The sequence below is a fragment of the Ursus arctos genome, unplaced genomic scaffold (genome assembly GCF_023065955.2).
Source record: "Ursus arctos isolate Adak ecotype North America unplaced genomic scaffold, UrsArc2.0 scaffold_23, whole genome shotgun sequence".
Lineage (NCBI taxonomy): Eukaryota > Metazoa > Chordata > Mammalia > Carnivora > Ursidae > Ursus > Ursus arctos.
Genome location: NW_026622908.1, coordinates 43,800,102 through 43,827,109, shown reverse-complemented (window position 1 = coordinate 43,827,109; position 27,008 = coordinate 43,800,102). Strand labels below are relative to the sequence as shown.

The 27,008-nt window shown below is 56.6% G+C and overlaps 1 protein-coding gene across 2 annotated transcripts in view; it reads right to left on the bottom strand.

Moving 5' to 3' along the window:
* Positions 1–22,729, bottom strand: part of LRP5 (LDL receptor related protein 5) — a 99,889-nt gene extending 77,160 nt beyond the window's left edge. Inside the window, exon 1 of one of the 2 annotated variants that reach the window (XM_026483016.4) lies at positions 22,579–22,729. In XM_026483016.4, coding sequence (XP_026338801.3) covers positions 22,579–22,642 — 64 coding nt within the window. In that variant the 5' untranslated portion in view covers positions 22,643–22,729. The remainder of the gene's footprint in view (positions 1–22,578) is intronic. The other variant, XM_048217605.2, reaches the window with a different exon arrangement.
* Between the last annotated feature and the right edge of the window lie 4,279 nt (positions 22,730–27,008).

The following is a 27,008-nucleotide window of genomic DNA, read 5'->3' as shown; positions in this document are numbered from 1 at the left end:
CTTGGCCAATCAGCATCGGACAAAGGCCGGCCCCCTCCCCCTCCTCCCTTTGGGGACCAGGACCCGTGACCAATTTCCAGGCCCTACCGCAGTAGGATCGGGAGTCTGAAAATCCAGCGCCAGCCACCCCACTCTACCCCATGTAAGCATATCCAGTATTTATATATAGAATTCAGAGCAGATGTCTGGCCTTCCATTCCAATAGGCTGTATTTTACACTGTTCACATGGTTACACTAAACACGACCCAGCTCACGGTAACCCAATCCTCCGCTGCTCCAGCAAAGAAGCGACGTCTGTAGTACCCGCCGTACTGACACTCACCAAGCGTTACAGGGCTCACCAGAGCGGGCGAAGCCGGGACCCGAGCTGCGGGCTTATCAGCCAGGAGTGACCCCTCGTCCCACACCAGCCCTTGAGGGAGGGAAGGCTACGTGGGGCCACGTTCAAGGAGCCCGTAATTTAGTTGGGCATGACACAAACTGCACACACACAGTTAACCTAGAGGAGGAGAAACGGCAGGTGAGTGCCACGGACGGGAGGTATCTGGAGCCTGAAGGAGAATGAACCTTCGGCTGGACCTGGCAGGCTTCCTGGAGGAAGGGAGACCAGAGCCCTGAAGGATGAATAAGACTGTGAATGCCGAGCATGCCCAGGGTTGATACCAAGATCCATCTATGCACTCAAGGTAATTTACGCATGATGGCTTACGAGCAACTTACCCAACGCCTAACAGCGCTGGGTACCTTCTAGCAGTTTCTCAAACTGGGTATGGGCACCGCCCTCCTGCACACCCCATCCCCAGGGGCAGGAGTTCCAGCACGCCTCTCCTGCTCGTGCCACACCTCCAGCTACGCCTGGGCCCACTTCTGCCTTCCCTCTGCTCTGCTCCCGTCTACCTGCCGGCTCTGAACCAGCACCACGTGCCCCCACACCTGGCAGAGCCAGCCCCTCCCGATCCCTCCTCGCTGTGTCCTGGCTGTCCCTCTACACCCCCCTGCACACTTTACAACCAGCTCCCTGACTTCCACAGTCTCTGCGGCAACGTTTTATGGAACCTTAAAGGGTTCCCAATATGAAAAGGCAGAAAGGTCACAGCATAGCCGGCAGGACAGAAAGACACACAAGGACGCTTATTGCACTGCTGTCTCAGCGCGAAAGCCTGGCTTGGGGAGTGTCTCGATGTCACTGTGGGAGGTGGGGGGAGGGGACGCTTGCACAACTTCGTGAACGTACTCCATGCCACTCGGACTGGATGCTTGTACGTGGTGAAGACGGTAAATTTCATGCGATGCGTGTTTTCACACAATAGCATAAAGCAACACGGACGGTGTGGTAACATTACAGAATATTACAAGCTACTGAACAGAGTGACAGAACTACAGGTTTAGCCGCATCCGGGGTTCTGTTCTTAAATGTTGGGCCGTCATTAAAGCGTGTCCGCAATGTGCTACGGATACATGTATTTGGGCCAGTGTAGACTCACCTATTCCTACTCATTAAATGGGTTACGATCCAGTATTCCCGTTTACTCTGATGTTCATACCTCCCTAATTTCAGGCAGTGAGATTCCCTTCTCGCTGGCTCTGGTGTCCTCTTGGCACCTCCCCACTGCCCCCTGAGGATTTCTTTACTTTCTGGCCCCATAAAATGCTCCAGGCACAGGCGCCCCTTTCCCTCCCTCAGGCCTGGCGCTGGCGTCGCCTCTGACGAGCTCCGGCTCCTCTCCAGGGACAGTGAGCTGTGGAAGCCCGGACCTGGCCACGGGCTGTGCTCACTGCCACTGGGAAGTCACTGTCTCTGGGGCTGTCAGAAAGAGAACGCAAGCGTAGGCCACCCCCATTATCCACACACACCCCATGTCTGAGTTGGCCCACTCATTAAATTTTATTTACGGCCCCCAAAGTCACCGGTGGAGCGTCTGTGATCATCCCCAGACATGCACATGCAGAGGCAAAAAGGAATGTCGCCTGACCTGCTGTCCCACCCAGAGGGACCCAGGCGACACTGCCTTGTTTCCACTCTCGAAGCGTTAGCAAGTGTCCCTTCTGCGGCCTCGTGAGTGCCGTGTTGTTCATATTTCTGTGCCTGTGGGTGGTGGTGTCACCGTTAGGAAACGGTCCCCAGGCACGGTGCCGGAGGGCCGTGTGGCCTGTGTGCCTCGTGCCAGATGAGCTCCCTTCAGGCACGACTCCCAGCACTGCTGGCCTTGCGTTCAGCGTTCCCGAATCAGCACCGCATACGAAATAAGGTGTCTTTGAACAAGAGCACGTGGGAAGCAAGATTCCGTACTGATCGGTGGCTGACGCCGTTGGACCAGAGGCTCACGGGAAGCCAACCCTGCATTTCCCCGTCTTCACTAATTCAGTGTCGGCAGCGACTTTCCAGAGCATACAATTATAGATAAGGAGAGCCGAAGGTCGTGTATACACGCACTTTTACACACGCGTACACCTAGAACTATTCGTGTGTCTCCTGCGTGTGTGCGCACACGTTACAAATACACCGGTACACAGCAGTCCTCCTGATTTCACACATTTCCCCGGGGTGCTTTCTAATCTTTCCCCTTGCTGGGTTGGTCAGCAGCTTCTCCAAACCGGACACAGGGTGCTTGTGACCGTCGATCAATTTATTTACTTGCTCAATATAACCGACTTCCCGACCGCCCCCAGCCTCTACCGCCCACCACTGCTCACCGCACCCCTCCTTGCTTGTCGGAGGCCAGGCGCCCCGGGGCCATGTCACCACCAGCACCACAAGGACACCGCGCCCCGTCCACCCCACTCCCTCACGTGCCAGAGGCCAGCATCTGTGCCCTGCGAAGGAAGGACACTGTAGGACGGTGCCGAATCCTTAGATCGTCGGGGAAAGTGACATCTCTAGGATAGTGTCTTCCTATCCGTGAACGTTTATTTAAATCTTGTTTAGGGTCCTTCTATAAAATTGTATTAGTTTTTCCAAACAGTCTTGTACCTTATCACTTAGATATAATGCCAAATACTTTAAAGTTCAAATCATCATTTAAAGAAAAAAAATAAAGTAGCTCAGAGAGAACAGCCGGATTCCTTTGGACGTTAAGACAGAGCATACCTCAAAGGCGCTCAGCTGGGGCGGGAGCACGTTTAAGGAGCCTGGAAGCCTCTCCCCACCCCCAGGCAGAAAAGTTGTATTTCCCCTCCAATAGGAAATGCATGAAAGCTGAGCTGGCTAAAATAACAGGCATGAGGAGAAATCAGTGTGGTCCCCAAAAGTGCAAGTGAGCCGGCCTCTCCAGCTCTGCACTCAGAGAAGCTCAGTCCCTCCCCTCCAAGTACAAGAGAAGCGTGCCCTTGATCTCCCAGCATGGCATGCAGGCATGTTAAAATGTCTGGAAATGTCTGTGGCTATACCGTGAGCAGCGATCTCAGCAAAACCCCACTGCGCCTTCTCACGGCAACTTCTCGATTACGGTCATATTAAATGCCCAAACTCCCTTTTACGTGGGCAGTTCCTCAAACCCGGGAACCTCCCCACCCTGCGCCTCTTCCCTGGAGCCCAGCGCGAGGGAGGCACCCTGTCACTAGGGCGCAGAGGCCGCATGCGACCCCTCGTGCTACGGCGACCGGGATCCTGGCAACAGAGTTTCACCGTCCAGCTGGGGCTTTCCACCCAACTAAAACAGGCTCCCCTCCGTGACACCTTCTGCAGCTCCTAAACATTCTGAAGGGGAGACTTGACATTTACAACGATAATAAATGTTGGGTTTCCTTTAACTGAACAGATGTCCTGCCTTTTACGGAAAGCTCCGCAAAGTCAAAGCTGTCAGTCTGGAAGGGCTGAGCCTGAGCGGAACCCTCGATAACCTCTCCCAAAGCCCTGGGAAGACTGCTCCCCCAGCTCCCACCTCACCTGCCCTGTCATAGCCCCTAAAGCCTCCCCTACCCATCTATTCACCCCAGACCCACTCAGCCGGGGATGTGCCAAATGCCTCTCCCACCCCCAACCTGGTCCCAGCCCCCCAGGCTCCCTGCAGGCCTCCACTCCCCCCAGAGTAGACCAAGGAGACCCCCATTCTCTATCACGATGCCTCTAGCCATACCCAGCCCCACGACCCCTCCCTGGTCCCACACCCCGCCCAGGTGGAAGCGGGGTCCTCCATGAGACTGCCCATCTCCCCCCGCCTCCTCGGGGCAGGGATGGCCAGGGCCACCCACGGGCCCATGCTGAGCAGGGCCCAGCTGCCCAAGAGGACATCCACCTCCCTGAGGCTGGCCTAGCACATGGGGCTTCTGGCAGAGGCCCTCCTTCCGCCCTTCCCGTTCCAGGTGCTGGCCCGATAATGACCCAGCCATCCATCAGGTATGCTGACGTTTGCACAAAAACAATAAATAAATCTCCTATTTTGCTTCAAATCCAGGGCAGATATAGCCAAGGCTGGCATAAGACGATAACCCATTACAAAGGACTGCTTATCCACTTGCAAACCAAGGCTGCTCGGGATAAAAAGAAAGAGCCTTTATTATAACCCCAAGGGTGGGGAGCTCAGAACAGACAAAACTTGAGTGGTGCCTCCTGGGACAAGGCGGGCAGGGGAAAGCTAGAAAAGAGCTCGAGGAATCTTCCGGAACCTGGAAGTTCTACTCTCGACGGGACTATGATAGTGAGCTGTGGACCTTCATCAAGCTGCTCTCCTGAGGTCCATGCACATCACGGGGCTGCAGAAGCAAGGCCACCACCTCTCATCCCACCTTCCCTGTCCCAGCCAGTCACGTGGGTCGGTGCCTAGCCCCTACCGGGCTCCCAGCATCTCCCCACCTGCTCCTCCATCCACAGGCTTGCTGGCCTGGGCTCACAGCACCGCTCAGGGCCAGCCCTCTTCCTCCAGCTTGGTCGCCCCATTTCTGCTGTCCCCCAGCCACCGCGCTAGTCTTACACACGCACACGCGCGCGCACACACACACACACACACACACACACACGGTAATTAACCCTGAGGCCCAGGCAAGTTTCCTGAGCAGGGACCACATTTCAAAGGTCAGGGAAGCAGGCAGACAGGAAATGACAGGGGCAGGTTTGGGGGGTGGGGCAGGAAAAAAGAAATCAGTTGCAAAAGATACAAAGAAAGTGAAGTTTCAGACACCTTAGAGCACAAAGAAGCTTTCAGGAAGCCCTTAAATAGGGTTTTCATTCAACAGGGGGATGGGCTGGGGGGATCCCCGCTGTTCCCCTGCATGAGGGGTCTGTGCCCTGGGGCAGGCAGGAGGACCCTCCGGCCTGGGCTCGGCTACTCCGTGAAGTCCTGGGAGACGAGCCCAGGACCTGGCACAGACCCACTGAGAGCCTGCTAGAGGGACGTGAGTAGCAGCGGGGTAGTCCACTGCCCCCAAGAGCCCCTCTGAGGGTCCCAACCCTGGCCCAAGTGACATGGGCCCTTTCCAGGGGGGACTGTGTGGCCTTAATCCCCACCCAGCACAGGCTCACCGCCAACCCAGGACATGTCCAGGGATGACTGTCAGACGGTCAGCAAGCCTCGCACCTTGCAATTCCCAGCCCCCTTCTCAACTGAAGCCAGCTCCCCAGCGCCCAGCCCCCAGCCCGACTCCCTCGGGTCAGCGGACCCCAGAGGGATGGGCAGGGGAACGAACTGGCATCTGCTGTGGGCCTACTGTGCGCTCACCACCCTCTACCTTAACCCAACTCAATCTCAAAACACCCCCCCTGCCTGATGGAGATGACGAATCTCTCCAGCAGCTCACTGAGGCCACACAGCACACAATGGGGGTGCTGAGGGGTGGAGCCCCCAATCCTAACCTAGCTTTTTCCTCCACTACCTCCCACCGTGGCACTCCTCACCCCGGTCTATTTGAGGGGACAAATCCCAAAAGCAACCAACAAGCAACCTCAAAGAGCGTCGAAGTTGACAAATCTCACTGAATCTTTTGACGGGAGTGGGGAGGAGCTTAGTCTGACCTGGAACTCAGACATGAACTTAGGCCATTCCATACAGTCAGCAGTGAGACCAGTGCCCAGAGGTGACAAGTGCGAAGCAGCCACACCAAAGCGAGGGTGACAGGAAAGAACAGTGCCGGTGACATCCCATGGCACTTTGGGAACAACCCAGCTCACACACCAGTAACCACCCTCTTCCCCCAACCTGTAAAGTGAGCCGAGGGAGAGGGGGACATAGTCTAGCATGTAATTGCCATTCTAAAGGCTCTGAGAAGTCCTGCAGTAAGGAAACCTAGTTCATGTCCTACACCCAGGATTTCCCAAGTATATCTGATGAAAGAGCACCATGTAGTTTTGACCTAGGGAACACATTTGAAAAATACTGGCCTGAAGGTGAAGTGAAACAGAAAACACAAAAGCAAAACTGAACAGGACACATCAGCAGGGACCGAGCAGACGCAGCACAGATCCTGGAATGCCGGCCATCTCCAGATCGGCACACTCACTTCCCACCCCCCAGCCACCTCCTCCCCTTTTCGTGGACAGGAAGACTGATGTCCAAGGCTGGGGGCTCTGTGGGGCCACACGGACTTCCGACCAGAGGATGTCGGTCCTAACAAAGAGGTTTCTCCATCTGGTTACTGGGAAATCATCTGCAACAAACCACCCCAGATACAGATGCCCCAGCAAGCTCCAGGACGCTGGTCCACACGGGCAAGAGAGCACCCTACCCCGCCAACACAGCACACAAGCGGAAACGACCCCAGCTGACAGGGACCCAGGGCCACGTCCTTGAACTCGGCCCCAGAAGTGCATGCGGCCCCCAGAGCTGGTCTCAGCGTCAGTGAGGGAGGACACAGCCCACGCCAGGGCCGGTTACCAGCGACAAATCGCCCTTTCCAAAACCGAGTCCCTTAACAGAGCCCATTGGTGGTGGATGTCAGGGTCTGGTTACAAACACCGCAGAGATTTCCCTGTGAGGGAAAGTGCTCCTTCCTGAAGCCATTTCCTCTACCAACTATGTTTTAATTGGGCAAATATATCCATTTCGCCGCAGTGACCGTGTCGGTGCTGACAGGTGAGGGGGCCGGAAGTGGAGGCCCAAGCACCTGCAAGGGAAGGAAACGGGTGGCCCAGGCTCACCGACAGGCACCCCGGCGTCTCCCTCCCGCTCCCCTGTGCTCTCTCACACACACGAACGCAGGCACACACGCGCACATGCACTCTGCAAGCCCTAATTCAGCAACTGTGGAATGTTACCAACTCAGTGATACCTAGGACAAGTTTGTAGGAAATACGACATTTGATTTATGTTTGCAAATGTGCGTTTTCACTAATTAGAAGGTTTAGGGCAGAGCAGGGAAAAATATGTATTTCAGAGTCCCAGTTTGACTTGCCAGAAACCAGCCCGTTACTAACATTCTTATTTTCGACAAAATATAGCATTCTGATTACATACCATTTCGGTTCAACAGCTCCCCGCTCCCGGAAGTGGCCCAAGGCCATGGCAGAGACTGACTCGGGGGCCCTGGGGGGCTGACGCTGCGGCCCATCCCAGCACAGGGGGAGGCAGGAGCTGCCACCCGGCTCCTGGAGGCCCCATGGAAACAGGCACCAGGTGGCCGCTCAGGTTCAGTTCCCACAGAAGGTGGGGCCACCCAGGAGAGCCCTCTGGCCTCAGTGTCCTTCCCCCCTTATAATGAAAGCTGCTTATTCAAATGCACTGGGGGCTCTCTGCAGCCTATTTCCTTTATAGATGAAAGAAAACACTTTTATAATTCAAATGGCAATTAAGGGGTAGGCAGGGGGGCCTCAGCCTGCCGATTTTAGTCCCTGTGTGACCTCAAGCAAGTTTTGCAGGCTCTCCTAACCTCAGTCTGCTCATCTGTATAACGGGCACCCAGTCCCCGGAGCGGCTGCAAGGATTACATGAGTCCACTGAACATCCCTGGGAACCTGCCTGATACGCTATAAATGGGCCGTGACTATCCGCTGTGTTTATTTATTAAGTCTAGACAGTTGTATCGTGGGTGTTCTAAGGCAGGATGCATTGACCAAAACGTAAAGAGTACATGAAATGCACCCCAACTAGAAACGCACACCCTGCACAAAACAGTCTTAATGGAGACCAGTATCAAAACCACCCTAAGTCAAGCTTCTGTGGGTCTCTTCACAGTCCTTGGAAATCAACCAAGAAGGTTCTAAGGGTACTGCACGTGGGTGCACGCACGTGTGTATCAGGTGTGAGCCTGGGCAGCTGCGGGGTCCACAGCTCCCAAGGAGCACACCCACCACCCATCTCGAGTGAAAAAGGGGGCAGGCCAACCAGCCGAGGAAGGCCTGAGGCCCTGCTGACTTGGGGGAGGCCCACCCGGTTCTCCCTGGCTTTCCAGCCAGCTCGGCACCTGCGCTGTGTCCTGGATACCTGCCCTTTGGCCAGGGACCAGTACTGGATGCAAGAAAGAAGGGGCCAGATCAGCTCCAGGGAGCAGAGACAGTCCCACACCCCGGGGCGCACAAACGTGATGCACACATAAGAATTTAGTGCAAGGCCACACAGCAAACTCAGGATTCAGGAACAAAGGTGCAGACCGCCCGTGCGTCTAAGGCCCCACCCTGCAAGTTCCCACCACAGGCAAGCGGGCTGCCAAACCCGCAACAGTCAGCGGGGCTCTCTCCCCGGCCTGGCACCGACTGGTCGTTTCCACTGAAGTGGGAGAAGGTGGGACCACTGCAGCCCTCCCTCCAGCCCCACTGGCGAGGAAGACTGCGTTTTCCCCCCGTGTGGTCACAGAGATCTCATTGTTCTGCTCCGCAGAGAGGAAATGAGAACTGAGCTCAGAATGCATTTTAGAATTGGCAGAAAAGAACATCTGGGAAAGGAAACGCATTTCAGAAACAAACATACCTTTGTACCAGCTTTTATTTTCTTTAAGTGGTGCAAAAAAAATAATAATAAAGGCATGCCAAATTTACCATCACTCTACAAAATCTCCTTTTTATGGGGCAGAACTGGGAGGCTCTGCTTTCAAATGATCTACTGTTCCTGAAAAAAGCAGCCCGCTGGGTGCCGAAGGCCTCGAGGCTGTGACCAGGAGCCACACAAAAGACCTCAGGCTCGCGACACCTCTGTTCCAGGCAGAGCAAAGCAGACAGACAGAAACTGTCCTCACCGCAGTTTGCTTCAACCTCTTGCCGCTCGGTCCCCACCGAGGCCTCTGCAAGAGCTGGATCTTCTTGGTCCTATCTTATGCGGGTCTGGGGCTGCCTGCAACGCTCAGCACTGAAGACCAGCTCTGATTACCCTGGGAACAAGCTAAGTGTTGGGTCTGGAGGGTCATGAGAATGTGGAGAAGCCCGAAATCAGGCATGAGGGAGCGGGGTAACCTGCCCAAAGTCGCCCTCCACTAATCAGCGACACGGGAGAGCAAAGAGTGCGGGCTCTTACCGAGGTACTTGAACTTCATTCATTCTGCCTAGTGGGGCACCTGAGTGACCCCAAGATCTCTCTGCAGATGGGTCAGACAAGGGAGCTGCATCCAGCCCCCAAGGCACTGCAGTGACCCTACCACACACCAAGGAGGAAGCACAGCCCCTCGGCCTCTGCCCCTAGGGACAGTGGCCTCCCACCACCTGACCACATATCCGGGTCCTGTGTTCCAGGACAACCCCTCCGTCCCCAGGGAGAAGAAACGGAACAGAGAGAGGTACCTACAGCCCGGGGCTCTGCACCGCTCCTTCTCAGGCAGAGAAAGCAGGTCCCAGAAGGGGACTGATGCTTTGGAGGGGGAGCCGGGTCAGGCGGGCGGGTCAGCAGCCTCTCCTGCTCATCTCTGCGGCTCCTACCCCAGGCGCCCCCCCATCATCCCAGCACCACCTTGTACAGGGTCCAGGTTGTCCTCAGAGTCAACATTCCCATCTGTAGGAAGGAGGCATGGACATGCCAAGCATTAGAAGCATACAGCACCCCAGGAGTGTGAATCCACACTCTATGAGGGCCCCCTCCCAGGGACCACTGGGCTCTAAGCGTGAAGCTCCACGTCTCCCTCGCGACAGGGCCTAACATTCCTATTGCACACTGAGCAGGGGAGAGGGGGGAGGGAGTACCTGTCCCCCACTGTCTCACTCTCCAAACCTAGGTCAACACTCTGAACCTCTCCGGTGACCATGGAGATGCGGCCAGCCACCCTGCCTCCAGGGCTGGTGTGAAGGTCGAAGCAGCGGAAGAATGGCCTGGCAGGCAGCAGAAGGAAAACACTGCAGGGAGAGAGGTCACCATGCTCTCGCGAGAGGGTGTGACCAATGCCAAGGAAGTCGGGGTCCAGATGGCACAGGGTGGAGGGGTGCCCGCCCCTCACAGCCTCACCTCCATACAGTCATCGTTGGCCAAGGGTCAGAGTGTTCTATTCCCGTCCCTGGCCTGGCCTGGGCTGGCCACAAGGACAGAACCACTGCCTGCCTGTGTTCATCCTGTTCCAGGGGCCTAGTCCCGGGCCAGGCACATAGGAGCACCTGCTAGAGGCTTAAATTACTCTTGGGCTACAGGCAACAGGAAGTCAGGAAAGCCAGCCTAGGCCGAGGAAGGGATGGGCAGGTCCCACCTGGGCTCGCGGCCAGAGGGCAGGTGCAGAGGGCAGGCCAGGAGTTCAAGGCTGCGGGGTCTGCGCCCCTCCTGCAGGCTGTGGAAGACGCAGAGGTGGCAGTGGGAGCCCAGTGTGGCACATGGGCTGGAAAGCAGCGTCTCTCACTAATTACGGAGTGCCTACTGGGCACAGGGCCCCGTCAGCCACCCGGGGCAAAGGCACTGACCATCCCCATCCCAGGGCGGGGAAGCCGGATGGAGCAGGGACTTCCTCGCCTGAGGGTGAAGTCTTGGTGCCCAGGCTCCCTCCTCTGCCTTCAGCAGGAAACTGATGGGGCGGGAAGGCCGACAGATACAAGAGGACAAGAGACAACTGCTGGCCATCCAGGCGGCCGATCCACTGGAGAGGACGCCCTGCCCCAGCCCGGGAGGCTGTCAGAAGACAGGCAACAGGGAGAGAAGGAAGCGGGGTCCCTAACAACTTTCCCTGAGGAGCGAGAGCCAGGGGGTATGTGGGCAATACCCTACAAATTGATGGGGGAGGGGGTCTCCAGAAGAAGGAACGAAGCCCAAAGCACCCCCTGGCCACACCTCTAACAGAGCCAAGGCCCAGGAAGCATCCCCGCCCCCCCCCCCGACACGTGCACCTGCTCTCCCAGGCCCAGGCCTTCCAGAGCCCACCCCTGCCAGGCTTCACCTAGGCACAGCAGCAAATTCAGTGCAGGGCGATCAGACTCAATACGGCCATTAGCGCGACCCTGCACTCCACCCTCTAACGAGTCCGAGCTAAGACGGTTTCAGCCAAGCCACCACTTAGCTGGAGTTGAACCTGACTCCAGAATCCCCTGAGGGCCCTCTCCCTGGAGAATAACAATTATGATTGTAATAATAACCCTAATAGCTAATAATTATTGCGTACTCACAGGGAGCCAGCCCCGTGCTAAGCACTTTGTAGCCTCGCTGCGTCCTCGGGCAACGATTACCACCCCCCCCCACATGTGAGGAAACTGAGGCCCAGAGGAGGTAACTCACTTGCCCAAGGCCGCAGAGCTGACAGCGGAGCCAGGAACGTGGGCTGGGCCAGAACAGGTGGAGGAGGCCTGCGCCGCCCGGGGCTCCAGCCTCCCCGGGGCCCTCCGGCAGCCCCCTCAGCTGTTCACAGTGAACCTGGGGGAGTCGGCAGGGAAGGAGGCTGGGGTGCAGCAAGTCCTCGGTCCGGGGATACCCAAGACAGTGACTCTGCGGGGGGCTAGCACCGGAGCGGGGGGCAGCTGCTGGATGCGAACATGCACCACGCCTCCCGGGCTACAGTGGGGCGACCTTCCCGAGTAGGTGACCCAGCTGGCCTTTGGTACTACAGGCAGGCAAGAAGAAACAAGGCCCACCTGCTTTCTTCACACCAACAAAGAGCGGAAGGGGGACACTTTAACCAATGTGTCTCCTGTCACTTTTGACAGTGAGGACCTCACTGACGCGACCATGGACGGGAGCACGTCCCTAACTCTGCATTCCCACCAGCTTCTGGGTCCTGCTCTGCTGACACAACCTAGCGAAACTCAGGAAAACCCTGAACCTCTCCAGTGCCCAGATCCCAGCCAGCCAGGAGAGCCCTTACACCCTTACCGTGGTAAGACACAGTGATGACACGCCAGGAGACCCTGGGAACTCCGTCTCGCAGGCCCACGGTCAGGCAGTACCCAATAGGATCCCTGGGCCTGCGTGATGGAGTCCCACCTCCGGGGCCCCAGGAAGGCCTTGCTCCGTGGAGAGGTCCCAAGAACTGGGCCACACAGGGATGCAGGAGCCCGGCTGGAGGAACACTTTGGGGTGGTGGGGAAGGGGGGGTTCTGAGCAGAGCTTTCTGGATCCCTGCAGAGGGAGCTGAGCAAGGGGCTGCTGAGGCCCAGCGCCCACCTGGTGGCCAGACCTGCCTGGATTCTGGAATGATTCCACCTCACCACTCTCCATATCAGTTACTCCCAGCCCAGGTCCACAGCCCAAGGGGCCACAGAGGTGTCCTGGCTCTGAGAGGTGCTTTTGGTGCAGAAAAGCCGAATGAAGACACCCCCATGGGGGCAAAGGGAACCCGAGCCTGTTTCCAGCATCTCTGCATCTGGTGGGCCTGACAGAGCTCTGGCCAGCCACACCGGGCCACCTGCAGGCCGAACCACAAGCAGAAAAGGTGAATGCTTAACGAAGGCCCTCTCCTTGAAGGGATACAATCTTTCCAAACACAGGGAACATGTTTTCGAGACTAGAAATGGTAGCCCAATGGACAAAAACCGCTGTTAGTTCTGCTCTTTGGTTTCGAGCGATTCCCCGCACGCTCCACCGCCCACAGTGCGAGCCTCTCTGGGGAGGAGGTGGGGATGCCACGAAAACGAGCAGAGCCTCAGCGGGCCAGTCCACTCCCTGTGCTGTGGTCACCTGGGGGCAAGATGGGCAGAGACCTCCCCGGGGCCGCAGACGGCCCACACCACGTCCTCCCCAGGGATGCGGCACTCTATACCCAGCCCAGCAGGTCGGGGGCCCCAGCGAAGGGTTACTTGCTTCGGGGCTGTTCTGCCCAACAGACGCAAGGCCAGGTGGTCACCTGCTCTGTGGGGAGTGGCAAAGCTGGGCCCACACTCCTCTCAGGCAGGCGGCACCCACACAAGCCCCCTGTGCTGGGGCCGCTCCCTGGCAGGGCTGGGGATCCAGCCTCGGGGCCCTCGTGAGCTGATACTGCGTTGGCCCGTGGGAAAGGAGAACTCTGTGCAAACATAGGTGACACGGTGACAGCCGGCACGCACCACCCCCCACGGTGGGTAGGTATTTCATGGACAAGGACTCCATGGTGAAGAGCGTCCAGGATGCACTGGGTTCTTAAAGTCAAACAGCTCTATTTGTAGCGGGCCCTCTCAGCGTCCACACCTCAGGAATACGGGTCTCTATTGGCGGAGTGCGTCCCACACTTGGCCCCACAAGCCTTCTGCTATGTAGGACAGGTGTTCTATAATCCAGGGAACACAGCAGCGCTGGATACCAGGATGGGGGTGGGAGCTTACCACACTATAGATCTGGGGGCCAGAGCGGGTAAGGATGGATAAGATGTGCTCCCTGGACAGATGAGGCCTTGGGAATCCTCGAGACAGCTACTGAGCAACTACTGCATGCCAGACAGCAGGTGGAAACACAAGCATGAAGGCGGCCTCTGACCCCAAGGCCCTCTCAGGCTGGGTGGGCCATGGAAGGTTCTAGACTCCAAGGAGACAGATCTGTCTGGAGAGGCACTCAACCCAGGGAGCAAAGAAGAGGGCTAAAGCCAGCCCGGGGGCCGCATGGAATACCAGGCCAAAAAGCTCCAACTTCAGATGTTGGGAAACTGGTGTCATTTTCTGAGAAGGGGAAGGACATGATGAAACCAGTTTTGGAAAAACGTATTCTGGCCAGAGTGAGAGGTAAACGGGCAGGACGAGGTTCTAGGAGACCTGCTGGTGTAGTCTACCACTCCAGGCATGAGTGCTGTGGGGGCTGACAGGTGAGGCCTCGGAGCCAGACAAGTGGGGGGGGGAGGGGGTGGAAAGGAAAGGAGCACCCGAGCTTTCCAACGTGCAGGAGGGAATGGAGACCAGGCCGCATCGCAGAGCAGAGGAAGAACTGGTGTCAGAAGAAGAACGGGCGTCCGGGTCGGCCCCACGCTCCAGCCTCAATAAGGAGGAATCCCGGGGGGGGTCGAGCCCGTGCATGCTCCCATCAGGCTCTTTTTGGAAACGAGCCTGTTCTGGAGAAAGTTCAGAGAAATGGCCTTCCCCCAAAAAAGCAACTCGAGAACACACCTTGCTCTGAACCCATCTTGCAGTGAGGACACCACTTCGGCTCCCACAGCGGAGAAGGCGGGCTGCTCCTCCCAGGGCGGACTCCAGGGTGGCAGCTGCTGCGAGTGGACAGCCTGGAAGGCACCCAGGCACCCGGCTGACATGTTCTGGCCAGGGCCACGCGCTCGGGCAGCTTTCAATGCCCGATTGAGCAATTCCCTAAGACTTCTGCTAGGCAGGTACCGCCTCCCCATTGGGCTAATAAAGGGGTGCAAGCCAGGTAAGAAATTAAAGTTACTTACATTTTGTTCTGGAATGAACTAGGGGAGGGGAGCAGTAATTTACGCGGTAATTATATTTGCTCCAGGCTAACACTGGAATTAGTTGCATTAGAGCTCGTCTCCTGAGCAGACGCTGGTGTGAGCCCAGGAGCAGGAGCGCGGCAGGCAATACAGCACAAATGTCACCTCAGAAGCACTCCACGTGCAGGAGGAAGCAAAAATAGGAAGGCCAGCTCCTTCGCCGCGGAAGATGAATTGACTTCCACAGCCAGAGGCCAGCTTGCTTGTCAGAGACCACTTCGAAAGTCCAGCCCTCTGACACCTGTTGAATGTGGCCATTTACTGTATCCGGATCAAGAGATCAAAGGATGGAACCTGATAGGCTGACTCCGAAGTCTGTCACAAAAGAATAAATGTACAAGAACAGTCGACACAACTTTTTGAAGATGACAATGAAGGGGGAGTGGCACAGTCAGTCTCTAAATACACTGATGCTACAGGGGTGCAGCTTACTGGTACAGAAAGACACCCAGGGGTCCGCGGAGAGAACGGAAGGTGCCAGGACACGGAGCCACGCCATCTGTGAACACTGCACACGAAACAGTGAGTGGTATTTTAAATGAATGAGGATAGGATGGGCCATTCCAACAAGGTGTTGGGACAATTCCCTATCCACCCATGGTGGGGGGGGGGCACATCAGGGACAGTTCAGATCCCTACCTCATACCATAGACCTCCCCAAAATCAGATAAAATAACGTCTGAATATAGAACACAAAACAACAGCAGCTCCGGAAGAAAATAAAGGAAGAGGTGTGTATAATGTGGAGGGAGAGAAATAAAGCACAACACCCAGAAACCGTAAGGGAATAGACATAGCTTGTTTACATGAAACTTTTTAATGCCTGTATGATAATAAACCACCAGAAATAAGGGTGAAAAACTAAGTATAGATCAGAAGAAAAAATTGGAACAAATTTCACAAAGAGTCCACGCCAAATAAACAGCTCCTACACATCAGTAAGAGAAAGATAAACGACTCAACAGAAGAATGGACTCAGAATAAGAGCAGGCAATTTTCAGAAAAAATACATACAAAAAACAAACCGATTTCAGAAAAATGGAATCTGGCCATTGCCAGCACCAACGAGGGCATGGGAAAACACATACGTTCACAGACTCTTTGGAGGAATCTGTTAGTATCTTTACAAACTTACAAGTGGATATACTCTTGGACGAGGAACATATCCCACAGAAATGCCTGTGCGCAAACGCACGGAATCGCGTGAATGAGGGGTCACCGCGGCGTGCCTTACAGTAACGAGAAAGTCTGGAAAGACATACACGCTCCTACAAGGGATACGAGCTATGAAGGATGGTAGATCCATACTATGAAATACTGCTTGGCTTTTAAAAAGAATAAAGATCTGAAAGTCCAGATGCAGAAAATGTTTAAGGTAGCAAGTAAAAAAGGCTACAGAATCAGGGGTAGAGAGTGATGAGGTTTATGTAAAAAATATATGAGCACCGTGTTCAAAACACTGTCCTACATTTGTTACAATATGCGTTAGAGGTCTCGTCATCTGTGAGGAGAGAGAGAAAACAGGCAATAAACAAAGATATTCAGCCTCCTGGAAACAAGAACCATGGCAAATATTTAAGCAGCGTGTACGCACCCACGTACGTCCTGCATTTAAATATTTATACATATTTGTGAAAGAAAACGGCCAACAACGCGAAGGTGCTCGATGTCCTCGGCCACCAGGAAAACGAGATCAAAACCACAGTGCAGTACCGGCCCGTACCTACTAGGATGGCTAGAACCATCCAGCGCCAAAGAAAAAAAAGCAAAGCAAGCAAGTGTCGAGCAGGTTGTGGAGAAACTGGAACTCCTGGGCTGCTGCCGGCCACGTCAACAGGGCAGACGCTGAACAGCGCAGTTCGATGGATCCTCAAAAAAAAAAATCAAAGACAGACTTACCCTATGGTCCAGCAGTTCTACGTCCAGGCACATGCCCCAACGTGAAAGCAGGGACTCAGAGAGATGCTCGCACACCCGTGTTCTCAGCAGCAGCGTTCACAACAGCCAGAGGGGTAAAGGGCCCCGGGCTCCATCGACAGGCGCGTGAACAAACAAAACATGTGCGATCCACATGTGAGATCGATTCAGCCATAAGAGGGGTCGGAGTTCTGTCCCTCACTACAGCTCGGATCAACCCGAAAACATTACGCTACATGCAGTAAGCCAGGCACCAAAGGACAAACGCGGTACGATTCCGCCAGGAGGAGGCAGGGAGAACAGGCAGATGTGCAGCCACGGGACAGTGGAGAGAGGTTAGCAGGCGCGGCGGAGAGCGGCGGACACGGTCTCACCAATCCACAGACACAGCTTCTGTTTCAGGCAATAAAAAAATTGTGGAACTAAGGGACGTCTGGGTGGCTCAGTCGGTTAAGTGTCTGCCTTCGGCTCAGGTCATGATCCTGGGGTCCTGGGATCTGCTCAGCGGGGAACCTGCTTCTCCCTCTCCCTCTGCCCCTCCCCTCTGCCTGCCACTCCCCCTGCTTGTGCTGTCTCTCTTGTTCTGTCAAATAAATTAATTAAATCTTAAAAAAAAAACCAAAGAAGGAAACAGGTTCATGGAAGGGAAGTGCACCCCCGGACACCACAGGGAGGCAGTCAGGGGCCCAGTGTGTGCACCACTCTGGCTGGCTCCTTCCAGCAAGAGGAGCCTTGGCATATTCTGAAAGGGGCACCCGAGACCCCAAAAAGGCTAAAAACTACTCTCCTCCCTGAGCGAATTTTTGCTTCCCTTTAAGCACTAGAAAATTGCAACAAGGCAAACTGAAAGCACTGAATTAAATACCAACCAGGGGCGCCTGGGTGGCACAGCGGTTAAGCGTCTGCCTTCGGCTCAGGGCGTGATCCCGGCGTTATGGGATCGAGCCCCACATCAGGCTCCTCTGCTGGGAGCCTGCTTCTTCCTCTCTCACTCCCCCTGCTTGTGTTCCCTCTCTCACTGGCTGTCTCTATCTCTGTCGAATAAATAAATAAAATCTTTTTAAAAAATAAATAAATAAATACCAACCAATAAAGCAAGTAAGAAAATACCCAGAAAGTACAGTATACCCCACCCCTGCTCAGACGTGACATCACCCCGGGAGGGGTCCATGGCAAGAGGGAGCTCAAGCAAGAAGGACACAGTGGACATGTGACTCTGGGCACGGACTCCATCTGGACCTGACGTTCCGGCGCCACGCAGCCACTCTGAGGGGAGCACTCCCCTGGCCGGTGAGCTGAGGGTGGAGAGTTAACTGCTCCCGGCCAGGTGGGCAAAGGCCGGCCTGGGAGACGCACAGGGCACAGGGCTGCTCAGGGCTCGGGGGGGGGGGGGGGCGCAGAACGGACGTGCACAAGGGCCCCGAGCGGCTTCGGGGAGCGGGACAGCCTTCCTTACCAGGGAAGGGTCAGCAGCCAGGTCCGCTCCTGGTTGGGGCTCTAGTCAGGTTCAGGGCTACCAGGCATCCGTCGGGGACAAGCCAGCACCAAACGCAGACTCCCAACAGGTCTCAGCACTCCCGACCCCCCACTGGGGAAGGTGTTCTCCACCTTGACTCGGACCGTGCCCTCCGGCACTTTGAAAAGGCCACCTGGACACCTGGGGCAGGACCTCTTGGTGTCCTTCCCACTGAGGCCTGTCTTGAGGGACGAGCCTCCTGGTTCCTCCTCACGGACCCCCGAACCCCACAAGCCAGACGCCACAGCCCACTTTTGCGGAGGAGGGACCTGAGGCCACGAGCCAGCGAACCATTCCCCAGAGCCCGGCCTGGAGCAGCAGGCAGGACCCGGGGGCCCGGCTCTAGGCCAGACCTGCAGCTGCTTCAGCAGGTCAGCCCTGGGACCCACACTGTCCCCAGGACAGCCCCAGGGGGCTGCTTCGCAGCAGACATACACCACTTCCCGAGCAAGCGTGTCAGCGCGCCCCGGACACAGCCCCTCGCTCCATCAGAGCCTCCCCGTGCTGACGGCGTGTGAAGCGACTGCCCAAGCCACAAACGTCCGGTGTCCCTCGGCTTTGGCAATACTGAACACGGCCCCAAGCCCACCTCCCAGCAGCCCTCCTCCCGGAGGCCAGCACCGGCCCTCGGCTTGTCCCCAGCCTAGGCCGCCTGCTCTCACGTCTCTGAGCCGAGATGCAGATCTGAGGACAAATCTGTTCGTTCCTGGCCCAGCTTAAAACAACTTCCGCTGTTCCAAAACCATTCAGACAGCACGGCCCGCCGAGAGGGCCCCAACCCAGGTCGGTCCATCGACGGGTGACTGGATAAGCAAAATGACCATACGATGAATACTGCTCAGCATCAAAAAGGAATGGAGCAGGGACACATGCTACGGCGTAGATGAACCTAGAAAACACTGCGGCTCAGTGACAGAAGCCGCCAGACACAAATGGCCCTCGTATCATATGACTCCGCGTATAGAAATGTCCAGAACAGGCAACTCTATTGAGAGAGAAAGCGGGCTGGTGGCAGGGGAATGGGAAGCTCTTGCTAAATGGGTGTGGGCTTTTATTCAGGGGAGACAGAAATGTCTGTAACTAGACTGAGGTGGTGGTGGCAGAGCTCAGTGAACATACTAAATACCAAGGAATTGTATCCTTTCAAAAGGTTCATTTTATATTATGTGATTTTCACCTCAATTTAAGAAAAAAATCAATTCAACACCCTTCACCTAGGACAGACGTGACAACACCGGCCTGCATTTCCTATCCTATTTCCTATTCCTGACTAAATTCTTCCAGAAGCTTCCATCGCCTTCTGGAGCACATCTAGACTCTGCACTGTGATCTGGCCTCTTTCAGTGGAGGAGACCACCTGGTCGTTGAGGACAGGACTCTGGGACTGCAAGGCAAAGACCCCCTCCACCCCCGCCGGGCCCACCTCTCCCACAGCAGCACAAACGGCTTCTGTCTGCCTGTCTTCCCGCCGACACAGAACGCCCTGACAGCAAAGGCCCAGCCTCATCTGCCATTCTGTCCCCGCACTTCACGTGGCACCGGGGGCCAGATACTAACAGCAGCAACAATAAGATCTGACGGAGTGCCAGGCAGGCGTTAACTGACTGAGTGAGTGAGAAGAAGTATTATTATCCCGTTTTACAGAAGAGAAAACTGAGGCACACAAGGTGGGTTTGACCACTGCAGCTCCCCCACACAAGCACCAAGGCTGACGTCGGCCCCTGGCACTCGGGCTCTGTCCCCACTGGGAATCACCTCACGAGCCCCCACCAGTACTGCGGCAATAAATGAGTCAGGACCGTGGACTAGATCTCCAAGGTCGCACGCGGAAGAAACATCCAGATTGTGTAAAGAGAGCTTTTGGACCTCTAGGCCAGAAAGATCAAGGACTCCACTACACGACAGGCACTGCGTTTCAGCCACCCCTGGTCCCACACCCGGGCCGGCGAGGGTACAAAGGGTTTCACACACATTTCATGCTCCTGAACTGCCCAGGGTGGGGGTGGGGGGGGGGTCTAGGGGAAGACACTGGGCGCAGAAAAGCTAAGTCAGTCATCCACAATCAAACAGCTCCTGAGCATGGAAACCCAGGCTGGTCTGACCCCAGAGCCCCCATTCTCAGCCCAAGCTGCAGGGCAGGCAGCCATGCTGAGTCCCCCTCACCTGACTGCACCCCACCCCCAGCAGTGTGCAAATTCTGCTAAATGCCTGAGCGGTGATACAGTGCAGCTGAGATTAAATGGTTCCAAATGCGACAGGATCTCCACAGCAAATGTGGGATCATACAGGTTGACGGGGTAAATTCTTGGATTTGAACGGGGAGGGTTAAAAGCACATGGGCCCTGCTTTGAAAACGGGGGGTGGGGAGGGTGGGGGGGGCCTCCCTCAGTGGACTCCACACAGCATTTAGTTATTAACTCAGCACCCACCTGCTGGAAGGGCCAGGCAATAGGCATCTGCAGGAACCACCCTCGGGGGAGAAGGGGGGGTCCTGGACAGGTGGTCCCGTAGCAAGTGCTGTGGGGCCGGCGGGGAGAGGCCTGGGCCTGCGGAGCCGGGGAAGGCCATTCCCAGCACCGGGACCACTAAAACAAAGGCATTTCCGTGGGCTCACAGTTTCAAATTGCAACAGGAAGCAATCAGGAAAAATAATTAGCTACCAACTTACAGGCTCCACTCTGGACCAACACAGAACTCTAACACAGAAATCAGGGGCATAACATGCCAAGAACAGCCAAGCAGTTGTGCAGAAGGAGTCCTCCTTCTCCTTCCATTTTAGGACTGCGTGGCCACATTAGCCGGTGCTGTTGACATGCTTCCTAATGTTAAAATAATCAACTCTATTTTTGCCTCCTACACGAAGGAGCTCCACAGATGTGATTCCTTCTCCTTAGGGGCTCGAACCACAAAACGACAGGCATTCGACTCCAGCAACGTCACCCCGAAAGGTACAGGAAATCCAAAACAGCAACGAAGTGAAAAGCAACATAGCCCGCTGAGAAACCCCACCTTTAAAACAAACATCTTCCAAAAAAAAAAAAAAAAAAAACCTTTTGCCTCCGTGATCCAGGCATTTCCGGAAAGAAAAGCAGCAGCGTTGGCCTGAACTACCCAGATACTGTCATTGTTTTGTCGTCACCTTGTTTTGCTAGTATCAGACATGGCCGAGAAATGTAAACACGCTCCTGAGGGAGATAAATTTGGGGTGAACCCACCAACATTCTCGAGGCTTGGGCTGGGAGGCAAAGGGACTTGAGGAAACTATCCCCTCTACGCCCCCCAAACCTCAATGAAGGGGCCGCAGCACTGGGAATGTGACCACAGCGCCTGGCCAGGACACCTCCCTGCAGTGTCCCGCACTGGAAATATTCAGGGAGACAGCTGTTTGCCTTAAAGTGGCCCAGACAAAGGGACCTGAGCTACCCACCGCCACCACTACCACCACCACCCAAAAAATCTGCTACCAACAGCAGAACAGCAGCCCCGGGAACCCAGGGCTCTGTGGCCCTGTCCAGTTTGGCCAGCCACACTCCAGAAAAACAAAACACTCACGTCCGAAGAGAATGATTTAGGTAGCAAGAGATTTGCTTCAAAACCACATGGCAATCTCCAAATTAAAAGAACATGTGTAGCGTTTCACAACGCGCTTAGGTTTCCTGAGTCCTCCTGACCTCAACTCCACCCCCTGGGACACACCAAAAGTTGGAGAGAAAGGTCCCCAGTCCTCGATCTCCCAAAGGGTGTGCACAAGTGAGGGCACCGGCGCGCCTCCCGACCACGCCGTGCTCTGCCACCACGTCACCCCGCGCGGCGGCCCCCCGAGGCCACCCCTGCCGTGGACACCGGCCCGGTGCCACCGCGGGGGCCCCGGCGGCCAGACGAGTCCTCCGGGCACCTGGCAGGTGTCCGTCCGCTTGGAAACCGACAGCCTCGCAGATGAAAGGGAGCAGCGCAACAGGCCAGGCCGCCCGGCGCCCGATCTTAGAACTTTCTTTGCAACTTAAATCAGTTCTCGGGGCTGGCAGGCCAGCCGCGCGGCCATCGGAAACCGGCTCGCCGAGGAGTCCCCGACGCAGGGCGGCGAGGCCTGTCTCTGGGCCGAAAGTCCCCGCTCTGCGCCGGCCCGCGGCCCGGGGTCCACACGGTCCCGGCGCGGCCTCGCCCGGCCGGCTACACGCGGCCGCACTTCGGAGCGCGCCCCGGGCCGCGGGCAGGTGAGGACCCGCCCGCGCCGCACCTGGCGGGGTCGGCGCCGCCCGCGCGCCCTCCTCGCCGGCCCGGGACACGGGACGCGGCCCGGCCTTCCCGGGAGGGGCCCGAGCGGGCGAGACAAAGGGCCCGCGCGCGGCCCCCGGGCGGCGGGGGGCGGCGGGCACCCGCGGCGCGCGCCCCAACTCGCCCCCAACTTGCAAAGTCGCTTCCGCGCGCCGCGCACTTGGCCGCCGGGCCATTGTCCCCGCGGCCCGCGCCCACCTACCCGCGGCGGGGGCCAGGCTGCAGCAGAGCGCGAGCAGCAGCAGCCGCGGCGGCGCCGCCTCCATGTTGTCCGGGGCCGGGCGGGCCCGCGCGCGCTCACTCGGGCTCCATGGCGCGGCGGCGGCGGCGGCGGCTCCTCGCGCGGCTCCCGGCGCCTGCCGCCTCCCCCCTCGGGCGCCGCGGACCAGGACGGCGGGGGAGGAGGGAGGAGGCGCGGGAGCGGAAGCCGCGCCGCGTCTCCGCCCCCCGCGCCGCCGCGCCCTCCCGCGGGCGCCCCCCGGAGCCGGCCCGCGGCCCTCCCCGCTCCCCCGCCTCGCCGGGGGCTCCGCGGGGGGCGAGGGGGGTCGGCGCTGGCTTCACAGCCCGCGAAGGGGGGGGGGGTGCTCCGGGGCCGATCGAGTCCCGGAAGCAGGTGTGTCACCTGTAGAGCCCGCAAGGACCCGGCCTTTACCGACGGGGAAACTGAGGCACAGGGGGCGGGGCGTGGGAAGGGCACACCGCGGGGCAATTCCGCCGTCGGAAGCCAGGACCCCGGAGCCAGGTCTGTGCGCTTTCCCGCGACCGCAGCCACCCTGGCAGGGTCCGGTCGGTCGCTCAGGGCGGCCCCAAGACACCTGTTCTCACCGGTGAGGGCGCCCGGGAGGGCAGAGGAGGGCGACCGCGAGTCCGTCCGAGGCAGGGACAGAGCGGTTGATGGACAGAGGCGGGAGCTGCAGGGGCTGAGAGTGGAGGTGAACGTGAGGTTATTTTTTTAAACTAAATATACACCCTATTAGTTATAGTACCCGAGCACTGAGCAGTGGACACGCTGTTCTTCCAAATAGGCTTCCAGGCCCGCTGAGGCAGGAAGCGCCTCAAGGATGGCCGACCTCACCTTTGGTTCATAAAGAAAGCATGCATCCGAGCTCCCCCCCCCCCATCCTCCGTGCTCTGTGCCCAGCTGAGCAGCTCAGCTCTGAAGCCTCAGGGCACAGAGGGGCATGGGAGGGGGCAAAGCATTGGCCGTGGAACTGTTGAGCCCAAGTTCAAACTGTGGCTCTGCTGCTTCCTAGAACCAGGTGTGCCCTTAGGCAGGTCTAAATACAACCTCTTGGGTAGTTTTTCCTCCCTTATAAAATGGGTATAGCAATGCCGACCTGGCAGGTGCTGAGAGCGCTCGCTGTAACTCACATGAGCCGCCCCACACCGGAGCACATGCACTCTCCATGTATTTGGGACAGCTTCACAAAGCTAGTGACCAGACAGAAGTCTCTGTCCCCCTGGGGCTTATGTTCTAGAGAGGGAGACCAAAAAACAAAACAAAACAAACAACAAAACAGAGATAGATAAATTTAAAACAGAAAACTAAAAACATCATTAACAGACTACAAGGGATGCCATGAAAAATGGATGGTGTTGGGCTGCAAAGTCTTGGGACATTGTGACTTAGGGAAGTGGGGACATTCCAGCCACAAGGCAGAAACAGGTGCACTGTGGGGAGAGCAGTTCGGAGACAGCATCAAGGGTGAAGGCCCTGGGCAGGGACCCGCCTGAATGCTGGACTCGTGGGAGGAAGCCCGAAGGCCAAGGCTGCAGAAGCTACAGGTCAGGGTGGAAGGGGGCAGTGCAGCAGCGGGAGAAGCTAGCGGGGGCCAGCACATACCGGACCGGGAAAAGGGGTCAAGAATGTATCACAAGAGTAACAGGAAGCCATTACAGGGGTTTAAGTAGCAAGACCCTTGCTGTTCCTCGTGCAGGCCCGTCCTGCTGCCTCTCCTGGGGCCCGATGTAGAGTCCCAGTTCTTGTAGCCCCTCCACTACCAACACCTCCCACGCCCTGATGGGTCTCCCACTTCCTGCTGTGACCCCCATCAGCCTCCTCTCACAGCACCCAGCTCAGAGTGAGCCTGTTGAAACAAGACAGATCATATTCCCTCATCTGCTCAAGAATCTGCTATGACTCCCATCTCAGAAGAGAAGCCAAAGGCCTTATGGCACTTAAGGGCCTGATCTGGCCACATCTGTTCCTTCATCTCTCCGACTTCCTAATGCACTGCCCTCCCTCTTCCTTACCCTGCTCTAGCCACAGAGGTCTCCTTGCTGGTCCTCAAACACACCAGGCACACTCCTGCCTCAGGGCCTTTGCACTTGCTCTTCTCTCTGCTGGTACTCTTTTACCCCAGTTATCCCCCTGATTTATTCCCTCACATCTTCAGCTCCTCAGCCAGACCTTCCCTGTCCCCCTCTGAAAATAGTAAACTGCACCCCCTCCACCACCCACCCCTGCAGATACTTCCTGCTCCATTTCTTTGTTTTACGTTTCTCCTTGGCTCTGACCAACATCTGACATACTGTTTACTTACTTTTCTGCCCTCTGCTAGAATGGGAGCTCCAGAGAACAGAGATTTTCATTTGTTTTTTCCCCTGTGTATCCCCTCAGTCTAGACCAGGACACAGTAGGTGCTCGACAAATGTTTGTTGAATGACAGAATGAAGCGAAAAGCTCTGAATTACATTCATAAAAGGAGCACTCTGGCTGCTGAGTGGGGCAGGACAGGAGACGAGAGGGGATATGGGACACTGGTCAGCCTATGGGTCCCACAGCAGCAGCCAGGAGAGAAGGTGGCTTGGACTGACGGGGGCGGGGGCGTGGGGGGAGGCAGGAGGCTCACGAACGCCAAGAAGGAACCGGATTCAGCATGCTTTAGGAAAAGCCAATAGGACTCGCTAAGGGCGCTGGGGAAGAGGGCCCAGGGTGGCCACTATAGGGGCTCCGCTCAGGGGACACCTACAGCAGCAGCTTGTCCAGAGTTCGAATCAAGGTTCTAGATCTGAGAAGGAACAGAGAGAGCCTGAAGACCCTATGCCCAGTTATGCAAATGATTAAAAGGGAAATGAACCAGATAAAAGGACACACAGACAGACATGGAGATTGTTTATTCTCAAGGAGGGAGATGGAAAGCTTGACTCTCAGAGCGGGGGAATTCAGTCAACACAGAGGTGCCATGCAGGGCAGGGGAGGGCAGGCTGGAAGCAGCTCCGGGCGTGCCCCGCAGTTTCCTGTGCTGACTCCTGCGATACCAAAGGTGAGGAGCCACCAGAGACCACCACCACCACCCCAGCCAAGAAGGAAAGGACTGAGCCCCAGGTCTCCAGGCATCAGAGCGAGATCCTAGGTTGCCTGACTCTTATCAGAACTTTAGAAAAGTCGTTTGCAGAGAACACATGAGAACGCATCACTGTTTGATTCTGCAGGATTCCGTCGTCACGAGGGCAGTCATTTTTAGACTCCTCACTCATGTAAGAAGCAACTGGAGAACGTGCTAAGCTCCCACTTCCCCAGAAGACTGCCTGTCACAGCTCATCACACCACCGACCTTTTCTTAGGCCTCCCATTTGGAAGCGTTCACTCTCAGTTCACCCCTCAGATGCCAGTTCCGTCCCAGGGAGGTAATGGAGCTCAGCACCTGTTGGTTCTAATCGTTTCCGGGGACAGGGGCTCAATTGGGGTCCATTGAGGGCCCATCAGAGGAGGACATCTCAGCTCCGTGACACGGGGTGGGGGGGAAGTAACTTTTTGGTTTCCCTCCCCAGCTGGAATGTGCTGACTCTGGAGAGAGAGAGATTCTGGGCTTGAGAGCCCTCCGGCCGCTGTGATCAGAGGTGTGCACCGGGTTTCCAGTGTTCCTGGGCTCTCCCAACCACAAGCATCCTCCCAAGGGCTGCTCGGTAAAGACGCGAAGCCGGAACGTCACTGAGCCCCACCAGCCTCTCCCCTGCACCACCGCCTCCCAGCAACCAGCACCAGGGGCAATCAAGGAAAGGTGGCCACTGCTGTGTGGGGGTGGGCTGTGGAAGGCTTAGAGGGTAGCGGGCATGGTGGCTATGCAAGCAGCTGGACTTTAGCTCTCTCAGCCTCAGTGTCCTCATTCATAAAATGGGATTGGTGCTATCTGATCGACTTCTTATCTGTCGGTGCTGACGTGAACCTCGAATACAAGGAGACTCAGAAGAATGCTCTTCAGACGTTAAAGCCCCTCCTGAATGTGAACTGTGATGAACGTGGGCCCCAAACAGGGCAGGAGGATAGACATGCTGGTCCCCACTCGGTGTCACCTCCCCAGCTCCCCCGCTCCCTCTGATAGTTGCCACCAGCCCTGACCTTCTGCGGCCCTGAGCTCCCGCCCTGCCTGATGGTGCAGCGGCCATGTACGCTGCGTCCTTGGGGACCGTGTTCTTGACCGAGCCACACAGAGATCTGGTCCACCTTGGTTTTTTTTTTCCTGCAGATTAAGAAGCTGATGTTCCAGTTTTCTTTTCCTTTTAAGGCACTTTAAAGACACTTGTAGGGGTTGAATGGTGTCCCCCCCAAAAGACACAGCCACATCCTAATCCCAGGAACCTGGGACTGTTAGCTTACTTGGACAAAAGGGCTTTGCAGGTATCTTTAAG